General features: G+C 41.7%; 1 protein-coding gene across 1 annotated transcript; it reads right to left on the bottom strand.

Annotated features, from left to right (window-relative positions):
- Positions 1 to 3,576: 3,576 nt before the first annotated feature.
- Positions 3,577 to 22,983, bottom strand: fgf22 (fibroblast growth factor 22). The gene is made up of 3 exons (XM_079575108.1): positions 22,045 to 22,983; positions 6,321 to 6,424; positions 3,577 to 4,151 (listed from the first exon to the last, which is right to left on the bottom strand). Exons 1-3 carry the CDS (start codon positions 22,415 to 22,417, stop codon positions 3,957 to 3,959), a joined length of 672 nt encoding a protein of 223 aa, XP_079431234.1. The 5' UTR covers positions 22,418 to 22,983; the 3' UTR covers positions 3,577 to 3,956.
- Between the last annotated feature and the right edge of the window lie 3,490 nt (positions 22,984 to 26,473).

Raw genomic sequence — 26,473 nt, 5'->3', positions numbered from 1 at the left:
CCTCCCGTCCATCCCATTTGGGTCGACATACATAAGATTGGTATTATGAGTGGCGAGGGGAGCTTTTTTCCCTTACCCACCACAGTTCTTTTCAGACGCTGTGAGAGAAAATGGCCACACAGGGTTTCAAAGGTTTCAGAAGCTGCAGTTTGTTGTTGCTGGGGCTGCATGACTTGTGCCCCTGTAGATTTTGGCAAAGGGCCCCACAAAATGAAAGTTGTCACTCTGCTGCAGATTTATTTCCTTGTGTCTCGTTGAGCACTTGTCACATTGTTGATGCTAAACTGCTGTTATCTTTTTACTACGGATATTGAGCCAATGCGTGGGTTTAATATTAGTCCCCTTTTCATTTATAATATCCTGTTGTTGTGACGTTTATTGTAGTATTTTATGTTTTAAGACTTTTTGAGGGGGCATGCAGGCTTTATTGGATGGGACATTAAGTGTGTGAAAGTGGAGAGAGACATTCATCACATTAATAGATCCAGAAATTGAGCTGAAGCGGGCCAGTTGCTCTTCAACACAGCCCCTAACTGCTCGGTCAGTCTGCAGCACGGACTTTTATATCTAATTGAGAATTTAAGTTGAAAAGGGCAGAAGCATTATGCATACATACCCAATGTATTGTAAACCTGAACCCCTTTATCCACACAAACTACATACATTCAGATGCCTGCTGGCCTTGGAAGTTTTTACATCGACAGTTAGATGGAAAACTCCTGCCTCAGACCCGTTTTGGGACATTCCACATTATTTTCCAGTGTGTTAGAGTTTTGTTTTGTGATCAAAGCCCGAAGCTTTTGATCAGGACATCCAAAGGTTTGGGCTTGTTTGGCTGAGAGTGCACTGACAGGACAGTGGTAGATAATTACAGCTCCCATTTAGTGTCCCAGGAACTGGCACCAGCACCTCGTTGCACCCGCAGGCCAAAGAGGAGGAACAAGATTCTTGGATGGTTTAAAAAGGAGGGCAGAGGTAGACGGACAGAAATAAAGGCCTCTGATGTCGAGGCAACTCAATGGTAAAATATACAGATCTGAAAGTTGTTTTAAGTTTTAACATGCGAGTGTTTGTGGTGCATCTACAGAAATGTGAGTAACTGGTGCGTTGCTGCTGCAAAATTAGCAAGAACGTGGTCATTGAGTTGGACATGATTACAGTGATGGATGGAGTGTGGTGAGAAAACTACACACAGTCATATAGATTTTCATAATCATTTCACCTCTATCATAAAGAAATAACATTTTGGCTGCTCTAACATCAAATAATGTCTTAAATATTAGTGTCTTTGGACTTTATTTTACACTACCTTGATACATTGTACCTAGCAACATTTAGTACAGTGTAATCTGCTTTGTAACAATCTGCAATAAGTTGTATCTAGTAGTACATACACAATGGAATAATGTGTATTAGTACTAATACTTTTAGGGTTAGAGCGAGTTTGGATCTTATGTCTTATTCCATTATGTACCTGCAAAGTACTAATATACAATATATTCCTTTGTGTATCTAACCCTTAGGCACGAGTTATTACACATTGTTACAAAGTCCGTTACATTGTACTAAATTTGGCAAGTACAAAGTATCAAGGGGAGTGTAAAATAAACTGTTTGAGCGTCTGATTTATGTTTCAGTTTTAACATAAATCATGATACAATGTGTTATTATGTGAAAATCCTAATATTTCCGCAAAATACACCAGAAAGAAGTATTACAAATATGCATTTCTGAAGAAAAAAGGACAAGAAACAAAAGACATGAGCCTTTTTTAGCTTTAAAATGTACTCACAGTTGCAGAAGGAACTTTTTTTTTTATTCTGGTAAGAGCAAAGATACTTCATTACAATATTAAGTAGAAGTAAAAAGTACTGAATGATACTCTAATATACTGAAATTTTCTTTGACTGCGTTGAAATATCATCTTGGAAAGCCTACACCAACATCGCAGTTACCAGTGTCTTCAAAGCCTCAGTACCTCTAAAAGTAGCTAAAACTCCTCTAACACGTGGGTCATCATCCTAGGGCGATGGTGTGTCTAAATGAGCTCTTTAGGCCTCCAGTTGAACTCCAGTGTGACTTTATGGCCCGCGCCCGAGCAGACATGTGCCCCGTCACAGTCATCTCACACTATGACAGGCTGAGAGCGTGGCCTTTATCCTCACTGTATTCATGTCCCTTCGCCTGAAAAGGTTCAAGTGGCCTTCTGTCTCACTGCGGGCTTTGCCTCTGTGTAAATGACCTGTGTGTAGTCCGTAAAAACAGACACTGGGAGGTCCTCGGCATCAATGACCATCCCGCTGAGAGCTGCGCCGCGATCATAATGATGACGCTGTTCGGGTCAAAGATGAAGTGATGAAGACGTTATGAATTTAGCACGCACATCACAGCATTACCAAAGTAGTCAGGACTTTGTACGTATGTATTTTTATTGTCAAACTCGGCAAAACCAAGGCACTCACACTGCTACATTTGATTCTTGGATTTGAAAACAATGCACTGTAAACAAAACAAAAAAAGACGATTTTCTGTAAAATACTGGCTTTAAAAAAAACAAAAAACTTTATTTCACGGCACAGTACCGTAAAAGTGTAAGCTAATTTACTGTCATGTTTTGTTACAGTAAAATCCTGACACTAAATGTTTCCTATTTATCCAATCTGACATCAAATGGACAGCGGTAACAGCCTTGCCCGCAAATCATGAGAGCACAAAAGATTTTAAATATATTATGTTCTAATTACACCAGCCGTGTGTATGTAGAAAAATGTTAGTCACACTAAACCATACATTAACATCGCAGTTAAGACATTTTAATAGTCAAATTACTAAATTAGATGAGACACATAATATGCACGGTTTATGTGTCATCGTGAGTATATATGAGTTGCACAATGAATGGGAGGTTTTTGTCCTGGTAATAATATACACTGTACATGGAGTCCCACAGTCCTATATAGAATAGCCTTTTCCCATTAGGCCTCAGAAAATGCCCAACAAACACAGTTAAAGGGATGTTTCAGGATTTTTGACATAGGGCCTCATTTCTTAGTTTACCTGAGTGTTGTTAATTTCTGGAGATATTTTTTTTATTTTTTTTATTCATGCAGTCCTTATATTTGAAGAGTTTAGTGGCGCTAGGCTAGTGCTAGGCTAGCGCATTTCTACGGTAACAGCTAGCCTGCCTTAAAAGAATCTGACCCACTCCACAGTGCACCTGAGGCAAATCACTTATAACACCAGACTACCAATATAAATGTCTGCGTCGATAGAGTAATTTTTGAAATACAACTGACCTTGCATCACATGAATTACCGCATTTTGAGGGTCTATTTTCTTGCAGATCACTCCGCCGCTGCGTAGCTTACAACCATGAAGCTGATGCTGCTCAAATAGGTCTTTTAAATGCAAAATGGTTAAAATGATTCTATCGACACAGACATTTATGTCAGTAGGTTAGCCTAGCGCCACTAAACTCTTAAAATATAAGAACTGCATGAATAAAAAAAGAAAATCAGCACTCTGGATAACTAGGAAATGAGGCCCTATATCAAAAATCCTGAAATATCCCTTTGGCTATTGTTTATGCATCTTACATATTGGCAGCCGGGTCAGCGATTCTTCATTGGATTGATATTGGAAAGTCTGAAGCAGTACCCTTTCACACAGAATGAAATATACAACACAAAATAAACCCTGCCAGTTTTCACTGATAAAAGGTTATCCACTGGTTTAGCTGGCTTAGCTCTTATTATGTATGATCAGCATTTCATAGATGGAATTGCATATTATGTAAAGCTTCATACAACACTCAAACATGGTCAGTAACTAGTGTCGGAGCATAGCATCACTCTGGACTGAAGAACCAACACGGAAAATAACTTAAACATTTCGACTAACTCATTCATGTTATAAAAACAAATGTACACTGGGGAATAGCAGTCCATGAGATGCAGCTAGGAGGGAAGCATGGGCAGGAAGTGAGTGGAGGGGTGCCTCCTCCGAGCCTTGTGGCCTCTCCTTGGTTTCCCTCTGCCGTTCAGAGACACAAACATCTGCCGGCCGCCGTGTTTCCACCGCAGGGAGGCGTATGTGTTGTATCCGTTCTCCTCAATGCGCTCCTTGAACTTGCAGCTCGGGTTGTACTTCACCTGTGGACAGAGGTTCAAGGGGTCAAAGTGTCTGTAGCGAATCTATAACTGCTCTTCGCCGCTGCGGGACACTGGGCCCACCTCCAAGAAGAGCTCAAAGGTTAACGTCTGTGGATGTAGTAAAACATGTCTGAATGCGCTTTCATTCACGTTTACAAAGTGCTCACAGCCTTGATATTTTAGTAGCAGCGGTTCGAAAGCTATAGTACACGAGATCTGAGGTGATTAATCTGAATTATCTTTTCATATAACAATTGTTTTGTTTTTTAAAAGAAGATTGGTCGGTTTAATACAAGATTAGGACGATGCAATTAATCAAATCTGTCCAAATCAAATTGTGATTTTTTTTTTTTCAATCGCAAATTGCAGGTCTACCCTGTCTTAAAGCTCATGGTTTGATTTGGAGTTTGGACTTTGGAGGAGTCAAATGTTTTAAAGTATGAATTTGTTGTTTTTAGTGAGATTTGTTTTGGAAAGTCTATTTCACAAACCTTATTATTAAAAGCTATATTCATTTGATCTAGGATACAATAGTAAAGTTGAGGGGAAAAAGCCAAGATTGACCAATAGGAGATTATTATTTTTTTGGCCATGTTTTATTCAACCAGGAAAGATCCATTAAGATTAAGAATATCTTTTACAAATATGTCCTGGCCAAGATCAGACTGTCCAATCCAAAAACATTTGTACATGGAAGAATCAAAGACGTCTGTTGTTGCTATGATGTCGAGATAGCGCCGTTAAAAAAAGCCACCGACTTAGATTGATAAGTCGGTGTATTTTATACATGCATATTATTTTATATGTCTGTATATTTTACCAGTTTTTCGTGTTTGATGTGCATTTTCCTAACTGTCATTTGTGGCCTCCTGAAATTCTAAATTAATATCTAAACACATATGTTTCATCCTATTTGCATACGATCCCAAAGAGACCCTACGTGATTATTCTGGTTGAATTAGCAGGTCTTTTTTCGGCTGCCCTGAAAATCTTCTTTTATCTTCGCCGATCTGAAGGGACAAACCAACAGTGGAGAGTGCACACACCATCTTCCATGGGTGGTTAGGAGTCTTATCAGCGTCTCAAAGAGTCTTGACAGATATCACGGAGACAAGAGCTTCAACCGCATTCCCTTTTCCCTGATCATTATCTCTGTGCTATAATGAGCCCCCTTTGAGATACCATCAGGACAGTAAAGGCTTGGCAGGATTCACCTGACTGTTTTCTTGTTACAGAGGATTTGTCACATGGGCAGTGACTTCTCTGTTTTAGTCCTGCTTTTGTCCTGATATTTAAAGGCCATTGTCCTTGATTTGATCATTGTTTCAGTTAACTCTCTCTTGAGCTAGTCTCAGTCATTAGTCCTGCTTTAGTTTAGACTGAGTTTACCCTTTGTTTAGCACTGAATTATGTGAACTTTGCTCCTTGATTAATCTTTACGCAGAGCAACACATTTGTTAATAGTATTACCGCTCTGAATTGCTGTTGACTGACTGATTAACTATTTCCTCTATCTTTGTACCCAATGTACTTAAGGTACAGTACACAACACAGACCCCGGGCTTGATGTGTGGCTGGTCTTCCACAAAGAACTGTGATTATGTTTGAAAGCTTTGTGCGAACAACAAGTGGCAGATGGCACGCAAAGACTTTAAAGGCGCCCCAGCTGGCTTCTTTGTCGTTGTTGCTTGCTTTTCTTTTCTCCGCTGGCTGTATTTTGACAGAGCACAAGCCAACTCAAGCTGCAGGTATCATCAGGACTAGGCTCAGGTGTACTGGCATGATTGATAGCAATGGACTGACCTTAAACCAGACTATGGGGATTCCTGGGATTTCCCTTCATTCCACGAGAGATATCAAACATTTTTTAGTCGGCAGCCATTTCAGGACCCCTATGAACATGCCACTCCTCGGCCCACGTAAAAACATGCACCACTTTGATTGGGTATTGCCCTATAGATCTGGATATCACCTGTACATGTGCTTAACCCGGACCTAGTGCTGGTTTAGTTCTCTTTCTCTCTCTATGCTTTTTTTTGTTTTTTATTTCAATCCAGGTTTAGTTCTGGTTTACTTATTTCAAAGAGTCATCCATTTGAGACCAATGAGCGCTCAGGTGATCGCTGTCCCCTCCCAGGCCCTCCCGTATTGACCAGGTTGTATACTCACCGATCCGAAGAGCGTGCCTTTCTTGGACATGGCTAAGTACAGGCCGGTGCTGACAGATTTGATGGCAACAACTCCCACACTGACGGATCGGATTTCCATCAGGCCTGCAAAATAAAAGGCAACAAGAGTCCGGGTTAGGGACACTGGGCTCTGGGAGTTTCCCCCCTTCAAAAGACACTGTGGCATTAGCGATTAGAAAAGCAGACAGCCGTGCACTCGAGGGAGATGAAGCAGGACAAGAGAAAAGCCACACACGGGCAGCGGACATGCAGCAGGGGTTTGAGAGAGAGAGAGAGAGGTCCCCCGTTACAGGGAAGCAGTTTCAGCTATGATGAGGGCGACGCTGCACAATTCACTGTAATTCAATCAAAGTCACACTTATATTGGTCACAATTAGCAAGCAGGTATGGTACTGTAGTGTGCTTTAAAGCAGTAGTAAGTCATGCGCTGACAGAAAAGACAAAGAGGGAGGGATATACATCCAATTACACAATGGACACACACCTTTTTTTTCACTCAAACTTGGCTGTAAATACTGTTGAAATGGCGCTAGCCCGCAGTTAGCTTAGCCCGTTAGCTTCTTCGTCGTGATTCTATTAGTGTGTATTGTGGCTCCGAGCCGGTGGCAGCGAAGTTGCAATTGACTCTGTGCATACACTTCAAATCGTAGCAACGCCGCCCAAGAAGTGACTTTCTGTTTCGATCCAGCACGATACACACACACATTAAATACACACACACATTTCAAGTGTTTTGTCTGTTAGACAAAAAGAAAGTTGAACTTATGAACTGCTAAATTAATGAATAAGATGGTACTTTTATTTTGGTGTGCTTTATCAAAAGAGGAAGTCTCTTCTTGGGCGGCGTTGTTATGACACCAGACACCAGTGGGGAGATGAAAGACCCCCCAAATTATCCCATCAACACTTGTATTACCCCCAGAGGGACTACAAAAAGGATTTATTAAGATAAACAAGTTACTTTGTACTGCTTTAAAAATTAATTCATCTCATGTTTAACTGGTAAACCCCAGGATTTCTAAACATGTTGTAAAATGCATCTGTGTCTTGCATTGTGCTGCAGTTCAGCGGTTCATATTTCAGTCTTTTCAGGGTCAGTTCTTCTGAACCTGTTCATATTTGCACTAAGAACAACATCCTGATTTAAAACATGATGCTTATCAGGAAAAAATGCATCCAAAATTGAGCAGCCCTAGGTTTGGCCATATATTTGATTTATATATAGTTATGTAATCCAGCTGCAAGGAGTGACATATCAGTGTACTTCTTATGCCGGTTCCCATGAAGCCTGGATGAAATGACTTGCGTCCAGATACATAAACAATAATAATATAATTAAGGCAGATGACATGCATTGGTGACCCTGATAACTATAATACTGCATTCACCTTTAAAATGCTTTGAGAAATTATGGAAAGAAGACACATGTGTTTTTTAGTAACATGAAAGCAGATGTTTTCCATTTGCAACTACAAACTCGTTTAGCCATTACTCAATCCATTGCTGCCATTATGTAACCGAGAAACTTTCCAAATGACAATGTCTACACCTGATGCACTTACTAAGCCTGTAGTTTCGTGACACGTGTCTGCTGCTCGATAATCTTTGTAAGGCTGGCCCCTCTCCCAGATGTGATACTACATCTTAATCACACCCACTTGTTTATTGACAGACGTAAAACTTGTGCATGCTCGCCACTTATCCGGCGCTTAAAAGGCCCTAAAAGGGTATAAAAGCTTTCAGACATGTCGGCTAATTGTATCCTTTGCCTTCTGTGCAATACCCTGATGCACACATGTTGTGATTGCACTAAAAGGATGTTTGGGTGACGACCTGGAGTTTCTGAATAGCAGCTGATTATGGGCCATGAATCTCTCTTATCAATATCTCTTTCTGCCCACTTACATCTTCAAAACTACCCTGATGCGGTTGCCAATCTAATCACACCATATAATCTTGCTGTTACACCCTTATAAGCCTGGTGTGCTCGGAAGGAAAACATTTCACCAAAGTAGCAAACCGCGGCTGGATGTTTGTGCTTGCTTTGGAAAGGTGCTGTAAACAGAGCAAAAGGTGCGAAGGGAAAGGTGATTTGAGGCTGGCATTATCCAGCTGTAGGCACCGCTTGGGACCCCCAATAAACTTGGGACTTCCATAAAGAATACTCTGTTCATTCGACTATGAATAATCTTAAAGTTTTGAATTGTTGATTGCCTGAGAGTAAATGGGAAAGTATTTTAGATGTCTTGTAGGAGTAATGCCACGGATCCTACTATAATGACATACAATTATGTTGTGAAACACTCATATATATTATGCAGGTTCATATTCTCAAATTTACTCCATGGTCAAGGACTTGTCCAGAGTTCTTAGACAATACCCACAAACACAGGAGAACCTTTATGATCCACGTACAAAACTGATTAATGAAAGTATAAAGGAAGGTATACAAACTGACAATGTTATAACATTTTTTAATTTTAGGCTGAATTCACCAATGTTTTTACTGGTGCGATGTTGTCCTTACTCTGAACAAACACCGGAGCAAAGCCATAGCTCGTGTAAAGAGGACAGCTGCTGATACCATCAGACACTTAGGCCTCAGATCACATCAGAAAGACCAGGACCTGCACACATCTGCTGCTGCCATCACTCTGGACAGATTTGAAACCTTTACAGCACTGAACATCAGCAGTCATGCTTCCTCAGTGAGGTCATCCGCACAGACACAGTACAAAGAGAGACAGAGCAGAGGGTAAACAAACAGGCCGTACTGTTGAGTGTCTTTCTTCTGCCACAGCTGCAGGAACAGGGGAATGCCATCCAGGTATCAACCCAGCTGCACCCCCATCAGTGCAGCCTCTGATCCTCACAGGAAACTTTAACACTTTGATGGCAGTCTCCACTTTACAAGCTCTGTTTACAAACAGCGGCTGAGCTCTGGTGGCACCTGGAGCGTGCAAAACACTCATAAGCAATTAGCTCGAGGCCGAGCAGCGATTGGAGCACCGCTAGGATTTATGGGGCATTAGTCCAGGCCAATGAAAATCGCTGGTGCCTGAAAGTGGTGCCAGCCGTAACAGTCAATATTTCAGACTGTATTTCTTACGATGAACAAGATGCAGACTTTATTCTTACATCTTCTATTTACATTTCATTTTGGTGCCAACAATGCAACACAAAAGATTCAATGGGATTTTCATACTGCTGAGCTGAATGGGTTTCCCATTCAGAAACTTAGAAACTTCAACACTATGTTATTGTATTAATGGAGAACTATGATTATCAATGGGATTGAACGTAGATCATTTTCTCAGACAATTTAAAACAAAAAAAATACATCATTTATCTTCTCTAACTTGTGACTGGAAATTAGCCTTACACTTAACTAAATTAAACTAAACTAATCTAAACTAGCCTGTGAGCTGTAATCTGGTGCATCTCTGTCTGGTTTTGAACATTGTTCCTTAAAAAAAAACAAATGTAATGTAATTTAAAGGAAACTACTTGTTGTTAACTGCATGTAGAAATGCATGTAAAAAAACATAAACTTTACTAAAAACACAGAGACTGTTGACCTGTTTCGTACACAACAGTATCTAAATGAAGTTTGTGAAGGAGCATAATGGGTACAAATTATTTCTTTGAGAGATAAAAGTGAATGTCACTTGCGTGTAATAGATATCCTGCTGTGGAATTATCACTCTTGGCCCATTGAGACTTTGAAAAAGGTGCTTTTGCTTTCCTATTTGCAGTGGGTAAGACCTCTTAACCTTTGACATGTTTGGCTGGGATTGTCAATAAGCTCAGGCTGCCATTACCAGCAAATCTCCAGCTATAGATGTGTAGTCAAGTGTGGATTTAGCATTTATTTCTTCTCTATTGGACTTTAAAAAGCTGGTCCTTTTTACTCTTTCCTCTGGTATTATCCCACGTTTTTTGGATGCTGGCCCAGCGTCAGATCATTCAAGCCTTTTCTGACCTTGAGAAAAAAAGGAAAGGAAGAGTGGGTTCTCCATTGTCAGAGTAAAGCTCAAGGGAAGAGGGGGGTGGCAGGTGCATCACTTGCACTTACCTGAAAGATGTTTATACAATGGAAAACAATTATAGGATGACAATTTATATATCCCCACTGATAACCCTAAAACAAAACAAAAAATTAAGCTATTTGTAAGTCTTTCATTAAAGCAAGGGACATAAATACAGTAGTAGCCTACATATTATTTTGCCCTGTGCGCTCTAAGGAATGTGCATGTGCTCTGTGCTAAACATGGAGAAAAAAAACATCCTTGCTTTCTTTACAAAGAGTTTGATCACTACAGATTGTTGTCCATTTCAAATCGTCATCAAAAAGTGAGCAAATGTCCCTTTGCTCTGGTTGGTAGTATAGTCCATTTCTTGGGCGGTCCACTTGAACGGCCCTCCACGGCTCAGTGCTCGACCGGGCCAGATCCTGGGAAGTTGGGAGCTCCTGCTGTGCTCCTGCTCTTGATTGACATACCTTTTCAATTATTTCACAGTTTGCTTGGTCTTTAAATGAAGAGGGCCTTGTTATTTTTTTTCCCTTCTGCCCTCCTTTTCAAAATACAGGCTTTTCATGTCGGTTCTGGGCCGCCGGGCCTAATGGCTGTGACCAGCACCTTTGATCTGCCTTGACCCTCTTGAAGGCCTGGTCTGAAGGAAAAATGGCCGCCTGAGTGTATCAGTCCAGACAAAAGCTGCATCACTCACTGCTGCTTTAAACACCTTCACCTATTACCATGAGAACAAGCTGTGCTGCATTGGTCTAAAGTTCAACTTATGTCACAAGCTCAAGCCTATAAAAGTATCTTAAATCATTAAAAACAATAAACAATTCAACTGGAAAAAATTTGTGTCGATTATGATTCATAATCGGCTCACTGTATTTTTGTGGTAATATCCCAGATTACATTACAAATTTAAAGACAATTTATTAATGTAATAATCACTATGAAAATGAAATGAAAACATACTATCATAGTGATTATTAAATCTAAAAAATCTTGTGCACAAAGACTAATTATAAAGGGTATTGATGTGTCAGACAATGACCTTGAGACTGAGTGATTAATCTAGAAAAACAAAATGTGACACATACAGGACTAAAAACAAAAGAACAAGAAGAACACGAGTTTTAACACCTATTGTCTTACTGCATAAACTTGGATACTTATTGAGTGGCATGTGATACAGGTCAGCAATGATCTCACAGATATGAAAGCCGATCGTCTGTCCGCTTTGGAGGACCACAGTGCCACTGAGACAGGAAGAGATCACTTACAGGAAAGCGCTGTCCTTAGGCTGAGACACTTAAACCTATACAGTACATCCCACTTCATTGAGAAAGTTTGTCATTCTTTTATATGAAGAGTGGAAATTCATACATTGAAACACTGTGCCCTGGCGAGTGATTGCAGCTGGTTTTAATCTGTGCCTTCTTCACTGCTGAGCCAGTCACCGCGATTCGTTTCACATTGTCAGCCAATATGAAAAGTCAACTGAAAAATTGAAATGATAAATGTCAATGGCTCGATTGCCCTTGAAGAGTGACAAGGATGTCTGTGTCTATCAAACTAAACCCAGAAGACCTTTCAAAATCAGTGGTTTCAGAATCAGAATACCTTTATTGTCATTGCACAAATGCACTTGGAAAATTAAAAAGCAGCTGGATAGTAGATAGACACAAACAAAATCAGGAAAAAAGAGATGCATCAGAATCCATGCAGATCTGTGAATATATGCACTATATGCTCTACAAACCTGACAATAATGTCATATTACGGCCTGTTTTAAGCATTGTGGAGCTATTTCCTCATGTTTCCCATCTGCTTCACGGCTTTTCACTTCTTTCCAGCTATGAACAAAGTTCGTCTTTAGTCAAGTTGATGGAGTTCGGCCAAACACACACACAGACACTTTTAGTCTTCATGACTAATTACAGTGTGCTGCTAATGTGAGGAACCACTTCCTCCATTACAACAGTGTAAATATTTCCACATACCTGGAGTAAGCGCAGAAAAAGGGATTTTGCTTAATAAAAAAAATCATATAACACCCCATATGGCAATAGTATTTACTACTATATCAGGCATGAAAATGCACTGTACTCTGTACAGTCTACAGCTGAAAAATAAACCTGAACTATTTTCAAGCAGGTGTCATGGCAGGTCCTTATCTCCTACTTGTGAGACAAATCCACAATTACTTGTGCAAAGCCAACCGTTTAGCTCAGTAAAAGCCTAAACCCGGGTCTGTGAGCCTGTGAACAGCCACATGGCAGTGATCTGTTGAAAAGTGACTCCAACAGTCCAGCCACGAGGAGGGACATTCTCACACACACAATCCAGAGGCTGGTCCTCTTTCAGGGCCGCACTCGGCCTGTTACCCCCACCTTTTATATTCTACCACTGGAAGAGGTACTCCAGGGATTAACCCAGCCAGGTCTTTCAAAGGCCATTAGAGCAAATTACAGGTATCTTGTTACCAGTGTGCTGGGACAGGCCAGGTGAGGGGCGCAGAGGCCAGGCGGGAGTCCAGGGGTCAGCCTAGGACAAAAAGACAAGGCCACCCTGGGCCCCTCTCTATCACAGTGTCTCGCTGGCTCCACAAACTTAGACTAACATCAATGAATGGCTCACTTGATGGGACCTCAGAGACATTGTCTCAGCACCGTAACTTTAGCCCTTTTTCACAGGAGTCCCCCACCAAACCCATTCTCTCTACACATCCCAAGTTTTACTGATGTGGGCACAACTTCTCTTTTAGCATGCAACTAACTCATGGCATTAGTTATACTTTTAGCAGATGCTATAATACACACTCTGTATCAGGGGTCAGCCTTCACTGTCATCAATATTCTGACTTAATTTCTACATGTACATTGTGATTTGTAATTCAGAGCACAGTGCCGTGCATTTTGTCAGTGTATCGGTATGCTGCCAGCGTGAGATTGATCCTGCTGATAAGGACGGGAGATGGCCACAGGGAGTTCCGCATCCTGCCATTTTCTCTGGACACACTCATGTGCTCCCTGGCACACACATGCCCAGGGGCCACTTGTGCCTGCCACACTCGCCCTATCCCAACAGTGGATGACAATCTAGTGGAGGAGCTGCGGAAGTGTTTCATTAGCCAATTACCGCTGCAGATAATGCTTGCGTTCCCACAGTCCGTGAGGCCGGGGGTCAAATGTGACCAATTACCCCCCATCCCTTCACAGGACAGATAGTCCGTCTGATATGTCCCCAGACGGACTGACCCAATCACCACACACGGACACAGGCCTTGGACGTGAGACCAACATGAGTGGGGGGACATTTAAATAAAAATGTCCCAAAAAAGTGGTTAAAAAGTGAAATCACGTCTTTATAAAGACCATCACATTCAACATCAAACAGCGATTTTTCAACCTGTCTGTGTTTAATCCTGAACCTGAACTTCCGTCTTCTCTGATTGTCTATAATTGGACATCATTCTGCTCATTAGGGACCTCCCTGACTCTCATGCAGGGGGAACAGACCTCCTCTGATCAAATCCCAGATTTACAAGTGTGTTGGGGCAACACTAAAGGAAAACCTGATGCGGAGGTTCTGTGGCAGAGAGGTGGTCTTGTGTGTTGAGGTAGCAGAGGTGAAAGAGGTTAACGAAGCCCCCAGCATGCGTCCTTTCTGCCAGCATGTGTCTATGTGGAGCTGATGAGCTGCAATCTATCCAACAGGAGGCCTCTTCTTTAATCATGCAGGTAGGACAGAGAGCCTCGAAATCATGCATCACATCAGTAACAAGCAAACAACGAGCTTCAAAAGCTTCACAGACAGTTACCATCAGGTCAGACCACCAATGACTCATGACTGCTGCAGCTTCCTGGTCTTAAAAAAAAAGGTGGCCACACATGGGGGCCATTCCTCTGTGCCACCAAACTGTCTGATGCTCTGCTCCAACAGAAAATACACCCAACAAACCTTGAATAAAGGATTTACAATTTTAATTTGTGACCATGTGTTCACTAAGAACAAATTTGCCATGTTGTTGCTCACAACAATGAGGTCAGATTTCATTCTTCGCATTTGTCTTTAGTCAGCTTACCACTGCAGATAAAATGTATAGGCGATACAAAAATGTTACTGCAGTTCCAAACAGTGCGCAGTGGCAGCCCCGGTCCCATTATTAAAAATGACATAGGCACATAGGAGGAGAAAGAACCAGCCTCTGTCAGAACTGTCACCTGCTCCACTGGTCAAAAGGCTCTCACCCCAATGCTATCTATCCTCTGCAGAGGAGCAGAGGAAGAGAGAGGCGAAAACGCTGTAGTAAACTTTAAAAGCATTACCTCTTTTGTGGAAACATCTGAAAAATCCCTCCCCAAAGTTACAATGGTACAGTAATAACAAGTGCACCTAATAAGTCACTATTATGTGTTTTAATAAAACCTGTGTGACATTTCACTCACATTACAATATGACAATTAAAATGGTTAAATGTTTGTGGCCATGGTCTGAATTGTCCACTCACACATTGTGCCACCCTCTGAGTGGTAATCAGAAGCATGTCTTCAGATGTGCACTGTGCCTGCTAATGCTAACACACACACAGCAGGGCTGCTGCACAGGCCAGAGCTCAGTCTGGTCTGGTTCATGTTATCCATTAGAGAAGGACACGCACATCTTTTTCAGTTTAGAGTCCTCTCGCTGCACAATGGCAGTGGGATATACAAAGGCACATGCATTTCAAATGCACTCATGTACTGTATTTAAAAAACTATTCTCAGGTCAAAGCCTCCACTTAATACAATTATAGTAAGATAGTCTGGTCTCAGCCTCTTGGTATTCACAGATCACGTACCTGCATTTATTTTCCCATTTGTTGAACTTTTGTCAAAAGTACAAAGAACTCTCGCACAATTACTATTCTACCATTATCGTGAGATCAGTTTTGTGGGTACAATTTTATAGACATTTTTTTGTCTCATTTCCATCTTGACATTTCCCTCTCTCTTTTTGTTAAGTCATCGCGTACACTGCATTAGCGATAAAGCAGTGATTTTTAACCATGAGAACATGACCGGCTTGTAACACTACGTAATTTGATATCGTTTCATTCTGTTTTTTTCTCATTTTGTTTTTAAAAACTGGTTTTATTACAATTTTACATTAAATTGCTTTTATTGGAAGTCATATTGAGTGTCATTAAGGCCTCTAATAATGAGACACACCTATTGTTTTTTAATCTGTTACTCAATTCTCCCAAAAAGATTTAAGTGCCTGATATTGCTTGTGTTATATTCTGGACCAAATGTTAAAAAGGAAAAACAAAGTGTCTTTAGGGCAGCATCACATTCCTGCTGTTATTGCTTCCCGTTCGTTGAGGATCAGCACTGTGCACCTCTGCAGACACACGGCCGGAGATGCTTTCGAGATGCTTGGATCACTCTTTTTTCCATCTCTTGAGTTGACACCAGGGTTTCTCTTTCAGTAACTTATTCATGGGCCAGTGGCTGCGCACCTTTCAGGGCATGGTGTCTGGCTCAGTTTAGGATGATGGTGAGCGGCTCGAAACAAAGCCATTAATGCCTTATCTTTCCGTGCTGTGTTGGGTGATAAAGTCAGTGTGTGGATAACTTCAGGTAAGGAAGTGGCATAAAACCCGCTTGATGGCCGACTCTGGGGGGATATACTAGTGATACTCAATAAAAACCTTTATAAACCACAACATTAGAGCTCTAATACCTTTTAAATTAGCAAAACGTTAAAGCATGATCTGGCTTTGTTGGACGAATTGAATAAACCTAGTTCTTCTACCAAACTGAGAAATGATTCATGAAGGAAATACACCATTTGTCTTGCTCCATCTTAAATAAGGAATGGAAAGGCCTCAGGTGGAGTGCAGTCGAGTTGGCTTTGGCAAATGTTGTAAATTGCTCCCTCTTTCACACGAACACTTGCTTCCACATGGTACCGTTCTAAATATTGACAAGCCTAACTATCTGAGCATCCCTCCTGAGTGGCTTTAGGATGTGAGACTGGTTACTGGCACTGGGAGCTCGGGGGCCTTTGTCTTGCCTTCACACCCACAGGATGTGCAGAACTGTGAGATGGAGAGGACGGCGGACAGCTGGAGCCGAAGGCAGCCTCCGGCCCTCTACAAACCTGCTTATGAACCCAGTAAAGCCCGAGCTGGACGCTGCAAATCAGTCGGAGCCAGGTAGCTAATGCTAACATTTGCTTTAACATTCATGACGATAAAGCCTGATATCGGACATTGCAATTACCAATTAAAATGGCACCGAGACTCTTAGGAACTCTTAATCCCAGGACAATCAGCTTCTATGAGCACAGTCAACATATTGGTTTATGTTGCTAAATTGCCTTTACAGGTTTTATTGTGAGCATGGCAGTTTATAGTTGGTTAATACTTACAGGGTTCATTTGATATTACCCATTCGCTGCCATCCGAAATTACCAAAAACCCCTGATCTAAGTTGAGACGACCCAGAGCAAACCTTGCATAATGACTAATGAGCAACGGGAACCACTCCAGCCCTTCTCCAGCCTTTAATTTCCACCTCAATACTGAGCAGAGCACGCCCCAGTCCTTCTGCAGCCTCATTAACATGTGCATTCTCCCCTCTCTCCACAGACACAACCCGCTCTGTCCAGGTGCGTCCCTCCTCGGGCTCTGTTCGTCCTGTCAGCCACGTTTGAGCCGTCCCAGGAGTAACACTGAGTCATCATCAGGACGTGGTATGGCCCAAAGAGACCCTCCAACTACCACCTATAAAATCACACTGAACAGACCCCGGGCAATGTTTGTGCACTCAGCTGCGAAAGCCATTGCCGACAATTTGACCTAAATTCTTTGTAAGGCAAAAATCTACATACTTAATTATATACAGTAAGTCTCACTATGCTGTACGGGCTTTCAAGTTAAATTAAGTTAACGGCAATGTTTATTTTTTATCTTCGGTGTTGCCTCCGGGAGAGCATAGAAAAAGTGTGTCAATAAAATAGTGTCTGCATGGCAAATGTTGAGCTAAGTTAAGATTCAAGACAAAGTAAACTTAAAATGCACTCACAATCAGGACTGCAATTCTTTACTCAAAAAATAATAATACAAATATCCACAAATGCAAAAAAAAATATATATATATTTCAAGTGACTTTTATTGAACTAGAAAAGCCACTGAGATTTCAGAATCCCGTGTTTGGAGGAGTCCTGGCCCCGGAGGGAAACTGATTTGTACATATTCAAGGGGGTTGGAAAACTCACGCAAAGGATATGCAAACTCCACACTGCCGTGCGTCAAACAGGCAACCTCCCTGCTGTGAGGTGATTGATAATTTCCCTACGGGGACAATTAAGTACACCTTAACCTTAATCACTGAGCAACAAACAATTATACCCCACAATAACAATAATATTCAAGTATTGATTTAGACCACAGCCACCAAACAGTTCACGATCAAGCTCTGGACATGAGTACTAGCTTGGACGCACTCAAACAATACTTTTTCCATCCATCCATCCATTTTCTTCCACTTGTCCGTTTCCGGGTCGTGGGGGCTGTTGGAGCTGCCCAAATCACATTGCACCAGCACAATACTTTTTGTTCTTTCTTAAAGGCACACTACGTAACATTTTGGACTATACAGTTGCTATCAATACAAAACATGCTCCCAATGCTCCCAACCAGCTATTTTTGCATTGGGTAATCAACAAATGGATTTGGATGAGGACCTAACCTGTTTAAATCATCATCTCCATGGAGACAAGCTGGAGACGTACCCACACCCGATAAAGTGTCTTAGGAGTGAGCCGCTCACAGCAAGGCACGAGGTATTTTTCAATGATGAAAATATCTGTCATAAAATAAATGCTTGCATTTCAATTGTATTTATTCGGTACAATTTTGCACAGTGTAGCTTTAAGAATTAAGAATTAACCATAAACACAACTCACAGACTTTGTGTTTATGGCATATTATTAAGTCTTTTTTTAAAAAAATATTTATATATAATAAATATATTGATTTATAATAAGTCACAATCACGTTCGCAAATGTTAGACCTTCTCTCTTCATGTCAGTCTCCAATTGAGTGACCGTTTCCACTTTTCCACTTTTCCACTTTTCAAACATGTTTTAATGATTTTCACATCATATTTCACTAGTGGAAGATTTTTCTTCCCACAAACTCCATCCAAATGAAATAAACTGGGGAAGGTTCTCTTCAAACTGAGATGTTGCACTCTGAGGGAAAGTTGGTAAACACAACACGCCCTGGCCCTGTAAGATGTAAAGCCAGCCTCATGGCAGGTGACCTTATTTCCTCAGGGTGAATTGGTTGTCACAGCCTGGAGCCTGCACATGGGTTTAATGCCTTTAGCCACACACCCTTTTAAACGTGTATACTTTAAAAATAAGCCAAGCATCTATTAAAATACTATACAACCTCAGAAAAGAATTTGGATTAAGGACAAACTATGAAGAAGCTGTTACTGCTTTATAGTCTTCTGTAAACTCAAGCTGAAAAGCCTGCCCCACACTTATTGTATTATGTTGAATTATTTGGTGTTTGCTGCCACATATTGGGCACTAGGCGGGGCAGCCCACACAGCTGTTGTAGAGCAGTCTAATTAGCAGCCTATGACCGATGACCCGGGACAGGATATGATGCGTACCTGCCTCTGGAGCTTTTCTAAACATTGGGTGTGTTTTTCCTCTAGATCATTTTATGCTCTAACAGAGGTATAGGAAAACATGCCGTCTTTTTTTAGACCCCTCAAAGTACCCTTCTTTGTCCCTTCCTGACATTATTTGTTTGTGGATTTGGCCTTCATCCGCCTCTATTGGTACTGGTTGAAACTATATTTAGGTCCTATTTTAGTTTCAGTGTACTGATTTTGTTTTTTAGGGAGGGGGGACCCTATATTTTGCACAAGCATTGTGATTAGATTTGCGAAATTAGATTTTCACTCAGTACACGCCCAGGAATTAACAACTGAGAAAAGACTGATTTATGAACTGCTAAACCTATACATATGTCAGAATTTCAACGCCGAGGAAGTGACTTCCTGTTTCGATCCAGCACACCAAAATAAAAGCACCATCTTATTCATTAGTTCAGCAGTTCATTAGTTCAACTTTCTTTCTGCCTAACTATTAACAGACAAAACACTGAAAATGTGTGTATTTAATTATATTCTTGTAATGTTGCAAGTACCTGCTGAACTGATCAATGAGACGAGCTGTGTGGATCGAAACAGGAAGTCACTTCTTGGGCGGCGTTGCTATGATTTGAAGTTATGCACAGTGTCAGTTGTTTGTAAACTTGCCGCCTTTGCTATTTACTCCTTGTGATTCCAATTTCATGGGGTTAATTGTGCAGCCCTATCTTTTACTCCAGGCCTGACCACTCTACGGAGCCACTTGTGTGCCGTGTGTCTTATGGCACTATCTTCTTCTTCTTCTTCTTCTACTATCTACATTTCAGTCAACTGTCTCCCTGACCAAGTCCCTCGTCCCTCCGCTGCTCCATGCCACTACTCCACTGGGATTGATACAATATTTTCCAGCCTCAATTAGCAACAAGTGTGTTGACTAATACCAACTGTTTTTGCACCTGAACCGGGAACGTGGAAAAAATGAGCGGGGTGGAGGTGAGGAGCAGAGCAGGGTGTAGCAGATGGAGCTGTCGGGGCAGTTTGTGGACAAGAGTGGAAGGGGGGACGCAGAGGGCAGAGGAGAGACGGCCTGACTGCGGCCAAGAACCACTCTAAGGCTCATATCTGTGACTGTGACACATCAGGTCAAACCAGCAACCTATAGGAGTGCCTATAATTGTATCATATTACAGGATGTACTTATGGAAATTACACATTCACATTCAAGAGAGTAAGCAATTTAGACTTCACTGCAAGGACGAAATAAACCATTTTACGTGTTTCTGTAAATAAAGCAAAGTGACTAACTTCAGTTACATATAAAATTGAATTTTCACGCTTGAGCACATTCTTTAAATGAGAATGCATCCTCTTTTTTGTCTTGCTGATGGTGCACTCTTGTATCTGTGTCACTGCCATTAAATATGCAGAACTCACTTGTCCTCTCACTCTAATCGATCGCATGGCCAAAGTATCAGTGTCCAGAAATGCTCCGGGTCAGGAAGCTTTAAGTGATTAAAAGCTGTTGTGACTTTGGAGAAACTCGGTAGAAACGCCAATCAAACTCAACCTGAGCAATTGTGATGAGTAACACAAAGCGGCCACATGTTCCACTTAGTTCAATTTAAGGCAAATGCTCTCCGGCCAATGAGGGCGCGCAGGCCTGAGCAGGTACACACCCTCGCTGTGTGAGTGCTGAAAGAATCGTTCTTTCCACCAAAGGAAATGAGAGGATGATGGCTCAAGTGGATGAGGACATTACAGTGAAGAGGACTGCACCTTTTCACAGTCTCTGCAGCCACACAGCAATAACCAAAAACAAATGGCATAATAAAGATACTTCACTACTTTTGTTTAGAGCATCCATGAAAATGCATTTCCAATTCATTTGGCCAAAAGTTGTCAGAAGTTGTCAAATGTTGTCAGACATCTGTGGGAACAATTTAAGGTAAAGCTCTCTTCCATATTTTATGAAGGTAATATTTTATAATGGTGGGTAACATAAAAAGTAAAATGTTGCGCAATTACTAATGTCAAACATCGCAATATTTTATAACTGCATTTTCTACCGAAGTGTGTGGTTTTACAGACTCTGCCAAGCGGCTAACCCCAAATAGTGAACAAATGTCACACAGCGTGAAACAGTGGCAGGAGGAGAGTGGCCTCCGCTGGATGCAGCAGCTGCCTCTGCAGCTACATGGAAAAACTCTGAGTCACACGCTTTCATAAAAAGGCATTAACAACCAAAGATACATAAATATTACACTCGAGGGCATAACCGTTTCTATGGGCCATCCACTCAGTCAGTGAGTAATGGAGAGGGAGGTCAGTGCTTGACCACAGCCAGCTCATTTAACAGAGAGACACCCCTGATAGACACAGCAAAAAGGCACGGCTGCTCTTAGAGCAACCTCATCTCATGTGTCACTGCAGCAGATAGTGTAGACTGCGGGTACATGTCATTACACTGATGAATATCAATAAACTATGTTTTATTACTGATAAAGGGGCATAAAGAAATGGGTCAGTGCACCTGAGGTGGAGAAGGTAATTTCAAATGTCATGATGTCACCAGACAGTTATATTACACAAATAGATACATCTCTATATAGATGCAGCTGAGCGGACGTCTCTGGTGTCTGCCATCAATAACAAGTGTCTAATTTGTTTAACGCATTGTCATCAAATACTTAATTTAGAGGTACAACTTAATCTTCAGGAAAAACTCCAGCAGTTGTTTTTCTTTCATACTCTCTCAAATACTTTGATCTGCCAACTGATGCACAATGTCTTTCCTCAGGTCAGCACCATAGTTAACTGCGCAAGTTGCCCTCGTGAGGACTCTAGTCCACCCTAAGGTATTCCCTTCCTTCCTAGCAACGTGTCCCGCATGCTTCAAAACACAACACAAATAGCTCAGTCGTAATAAAAACTCAGGATACCCCATTCACACCTATAAAGGTGGACTGATAAGAAAGTCCCATAAAAGTGGTCATGCCATGCACTTGGCAACAAACACAACTTACTGTCAGCATAGTTTTTCCGCCGGGTACCATCCACCTTGCCCGTTTTGTCAATGCAAAGGAAGAACTTGTTGGCAGAGTAAAGCCTCCGCAGACGGACATCTCCCTCCAGATGATTGTAGCTCCGAGTGTGCCTCTCCAAAGTCCATGAACAGTTGATTGCAGTTGCGAGCCCCTGGACGGACTCATGGTGAACCCCGGGAGGACAGGCCCCTGTGGCAGTGCCAGCAGTGACCATGAGTAGGGTGAGGCATGCCAGGCAAAGGGAGGCCGCGCTGGGCAGGGGGATGAGCTGCCCACTGGAGGGGGCAGCTCTGGTGGCGCCAAGGCCAGGTTCAGGACAGAAGTGGGTTGCGGATGCCGTCCATCTGCACATGGTGGGTCAGACTCCCAAAGTGCCCCCTGTGGCTGCAGGCATGCTGATGTCCTCGAGATGCCCTGTGTGAGGGATAATCAGTATATAGTCCAGAAAAACTGAAGCTCAAGCCGGTCCTTTGGAGGTCTCTGAGGTTTACAAAGATGACAATGTCTTCCTACACATTTGCCAAAATTTGTCCCCGCTTCATCTTCCTCTTGGCTTTTTCTACATCCTTTCACTTCTAAAAGTTCCCAAAAAGTTGCTTTTACTCCTCCTTAGCCTCAAGCCTTCTTTCTTCCAGATGAAGTCCAAGAATCTATGAAAATGTACAACTCAGCTTCTGTTGGTGTGGATGCTCCAGCGTGGACTATGCACCTTGCAATGCTTGGTCCCTTCCAGCTGGAGTGGAATAAGGTGCCGGCAGACGAGAGCTACTGACCCGGAGCTGAGAGGGAGTTGAATGAGGGCGGGTGTCTGGCTGTATGTGTGTGCGCGAGTGAATGATAGGGAGAAAGAGAGAGAGTGCGTCTGGGAGGGAGTGAGAGTCAGTGAGCATGGGGCAGTGAAGCAGCAAGTGCAGTCAGTCAGTCACTCTGTCTGTCCTCTGTGGGAGCACCACCGGAGCTGTCCTGCATTTTATCCTGGGCAGGACCTGCATCTGGGAGGCTGTGTGGAGCGGGGCGAGGAGGTGGGGCCATCAAAGACACTCTTGACGAGGGTTGCACAAGTGATCGCAGTTGAATCCAAATCAAAACATTTTTTTCTAGAATAAAAATGTTTTGTTTAAGATGGCAACATATCTCAGTGGAACATATCATATTTATATAATTTTGTCAGTTTTCTCGGAAATGTTAAAGCTACAGTGTTTAAAATGTGCACTTAAGAAAGAATCTCGATTAAATAATACATTTAAAAATCTCAAATCTAACCACAATTGCAATATCAGTCAGAAAAAATCGCAATTAGATATTTTCCAAAATCCTTCTGCCCCTGAGTCTAAAAAGGTTATACGTTTTAGACTCAACTTGGCCTTTTTTATTCCTACTCCTCCTGGTTTTATGGAGCCAATTACACCGGGTTACACCTTGCTCCATTTTTCCACATTGATGTGCAAACACGGGTCATATAACCTTGATTACTGTCCATCAACTGCTCATTTTCTTACACCTCTGGCTTAGCACGTGGGACAAATCAAGAGGTGGGAAAAGCAGTCTACGGGTTGCACAAGTGTCAGTAGAGTTAGTCCAGATGGCGCTGGCCGGACAGGCTTTCTGATCACCTGTGCTAATATTTCAGAGGAACACCCCCTCTGATCTTGACTCTTTCATTTGAAGGGAGCCGGGGCGGAAATGAAGAACACCTTTTTTAGAGACTTCCAACACTCTTGTCTGTTTTTTTACAAGCTGTGTAATGAAGTTGTTTAAGAGGCATCAAAGAACAACCACATTCTATCAAGTCGGGCTACTGAAATAATGACATGCATTGTTATTCACGTGACGAGAACAGAAATCAGAAAAGTGTAGAGTATAGCTGTTTTAACTTGAGCTTTTCAAAGTGATTCTTTCCGTGGTGTGTCTCTGACCCTTAGGCCACCAGCTAAGCCAAAGGTGTTTGGGGAGCTACTAACTCAAAGTGGGGCACAGTTGAGTTAACACTCTCGAGCTTGTTAAATACCCCCAGAGACGCGGCCTGTTTGTCACCCTTCCACGAAAATCAGTTCACCTTCTGGCTCACTGGCTCGTTTTTCAGTCGCTTTGTAGTTTTTTTTTACATTTTAAAGTCATATTTTGGTTAAAGAGTGCAGCATTATGGTCAGGTGTGCAAAACTGCATGGTACAATCATGAGAATCTAACAAGAGTGAATTCACCACATACATGGCTCAGAATTTACACTGCTGTACTAGTTAATGTAAGAAAAAATATATATATAAATAATTTTTTGCCCGTATTTGGTGTGCACAATTCCGTACTCTCTCTTTTAATACCTGCCCCTAAATTAGCCAAACGTATTCAAGATGTTTAGTTCTGGAGTGTGCTCGAGGTTAAGACGAGGAGAAATCAGGCCTGAAGCCGTATCAGATGCAGCAGCAGATTACTTTGTGGTGCTGTTCAAATATTTGGGCTCTGACCTAAGTGCCATGTCTTCTTCTTGTTGTTTTCCGATACACAGCTTTCTTTTATACACTTTTGAGGTTAGGTAGGTGTGCCCGCAGCTATGGGCCACAGTGTCCAACAAGGATGCTCTCCAGTGTAGGAACCTAATCTTTCCCAGCAGGTATCCAAGAGCTCTGTAAGTGTATGAATAGAGATAATATCGCTATAATGAGGCCTGTTTTGAATCATCAAAGTCTTCAAAAGAGTTGAAACCTGACCTTCCTCTTAGCATCCACTATTCCCAGCTAATGGCTGCCTTTTATTAATTGTGTTTCTGCTTACTCACCATTATATCTTTCAATCTTTTACTTCCTTTTTCTGCAAAGCTTTTTTGGCTTGTCTGAGCCACGCCATTGAATAGTTTGCTGATATGATGTCAAATAAAAGAGCCTGAAAGGAAACGGATTTAAAGGCCGGGGATTTGCATCTAAAATATTTCTTATTGTTTACAAGACAATAAATGAATAGAAATATGTGTTTACAAATTTTATACTTGTCTTGTGGCTTCTGAATTTGAAGATTAATGTGGGATTTCCCCCAGATGGTTTCCCAATTCAACTCCAGCCAATTGTCTAGGCTCTGTTACTAGATAAATTGTATATTACTTTGTACATTTCGATGGGCTGTAACCTTTATGCAGCTCTGAAGAACTAAGTCTATTTCAATAAACAGAAGCAACCCATGTATAATATGGATCCACATTTTGGGTGATGACCTTCATGCCCAGTACAAACAATGTGCTGTATGTCAGGAAATACAGTCAGTGCAGCATTAAAAGACAAGTATTTCTGTGTTGACTGGAGAAAGTACAGTAGCCATATTTAAATGTCAAGTTTATCATAACTGGATATTGGTAAATTGAAAGCATTATGTTGCTGGGATATGCTTGTAAATAAAATGACTCACTAATTGAAGCCATCTTCAAAATGTGTGGGAAGCTCAGTGAGTCACAGAAGTCCAGGAAAAGCCTGTGCATTAGTCTGTAGCCTCTGATGTCTGCGCTGGTGTAATTAGCACTAATAGACTTAAGTATTTGTGGAGTCACTCTGTGTTATTGCTTACTGAGAATGATGCACACTTCTTTAATTCAGCCGGCAAATGTGTCAAAAGCCATTCTCTCCTTTGCACCGGTCCAAAGCCTGGATAAATGGAGAGACTTGAGTAATGACTTTCACACATCAGTTAGTGGGAGCCAGCCTGAACCTGATGCAAATAAAAAAAACTTTTACTATACTATGAATAGTATAGTAAAATGTAGCAGACATTTGCAGCCTGTGGTTTTGGAGCTATACTGTGATACTGTAGAACTGGCTTTGGCTAATTTGTAAAAGCAGTATAAATTTGTAGTAAAGTCCTGAATCAATCATGGCCAACAGTCTTTAGTCCTGTTCTAATTTGGAGTAGTCTAAGTTTAGTCTGATCCAGCCATTCACGGAAAAAATACTTGATCACAGCTCATCATGGATAAAAATGTAATATTCTCTAGAAAACTACACCTTGGATTCAAAAGGTTGCAGGCTCCTGCCCGATCCAACGGCCACAGTATATCTCCTATCCTCTTTAAGTTCTTCACAATCATATATGAAGGGTAAACGTTTGTGCTTGGTGGAATTGGCCACAAATGACCTATGTATAAGTGATGTTAAGCCCCTTGTGAAAGGCATTTACCAAGCATTTCACTGAAAAGTATCTCCATCAAGTATCCTTGCCAGGTGAAGCCATTTGAAAGCGGCCCTCTCCATCTGTTAAACAAATAGGGAGTCCTCTACAAAGGTGTGCAAAAGAATCCGCATGATCAAAGTGTATGAGAATGGCAGCCTTGTCGTGGCCTGGCCATTATCAGGCCCCATGAATGCCTGTCTTCTCCTCTTTTGTGCGGCAAGGCATTGACAGTCACTCACCCGGCAATGACTGTCACAC

Source organism: Gobius niger (assembly GCF_951799975.1).
Source record: "Gobius niger genome assembly, chromosome: 17".
Classification (NCBI taxonomy): Eukaryota; Metazoa; Chordata; class Actinopteri; order Gobiiformes; family Gobiidae; genus Gobius; species Gobius niger.
Note: the sequence above shows the minus strand (reverse complement) of the source record. Positions and strands in the feature narration are given on the sequence as shown.

Excerpts from the sequence above, each read along its gene's own strand:
- fgf22 (XM_079575108.1), bottom strand. The coding sequence starts at position 22,417 with ATGTGCAGATGGACGGCATCCGCAACCCACTTCTGTCCTGAACCTGGC. Across the intron at positions 6,425-22,044 it reads GCGGAAAAACTATGCTGACA|GCCTGATGGAAATCCGATCC; the intron begins GTAAGTTGTGTT and ends TTTATTTTGCAG. Across the intron at positions 4,152-6,320 it reads AAGGCACGCTCTTCGGATCG|GTGAAGTACAACCCGAGCTG; the intron begins GTGAGTATACAA and ends CTCTGTCCACAG.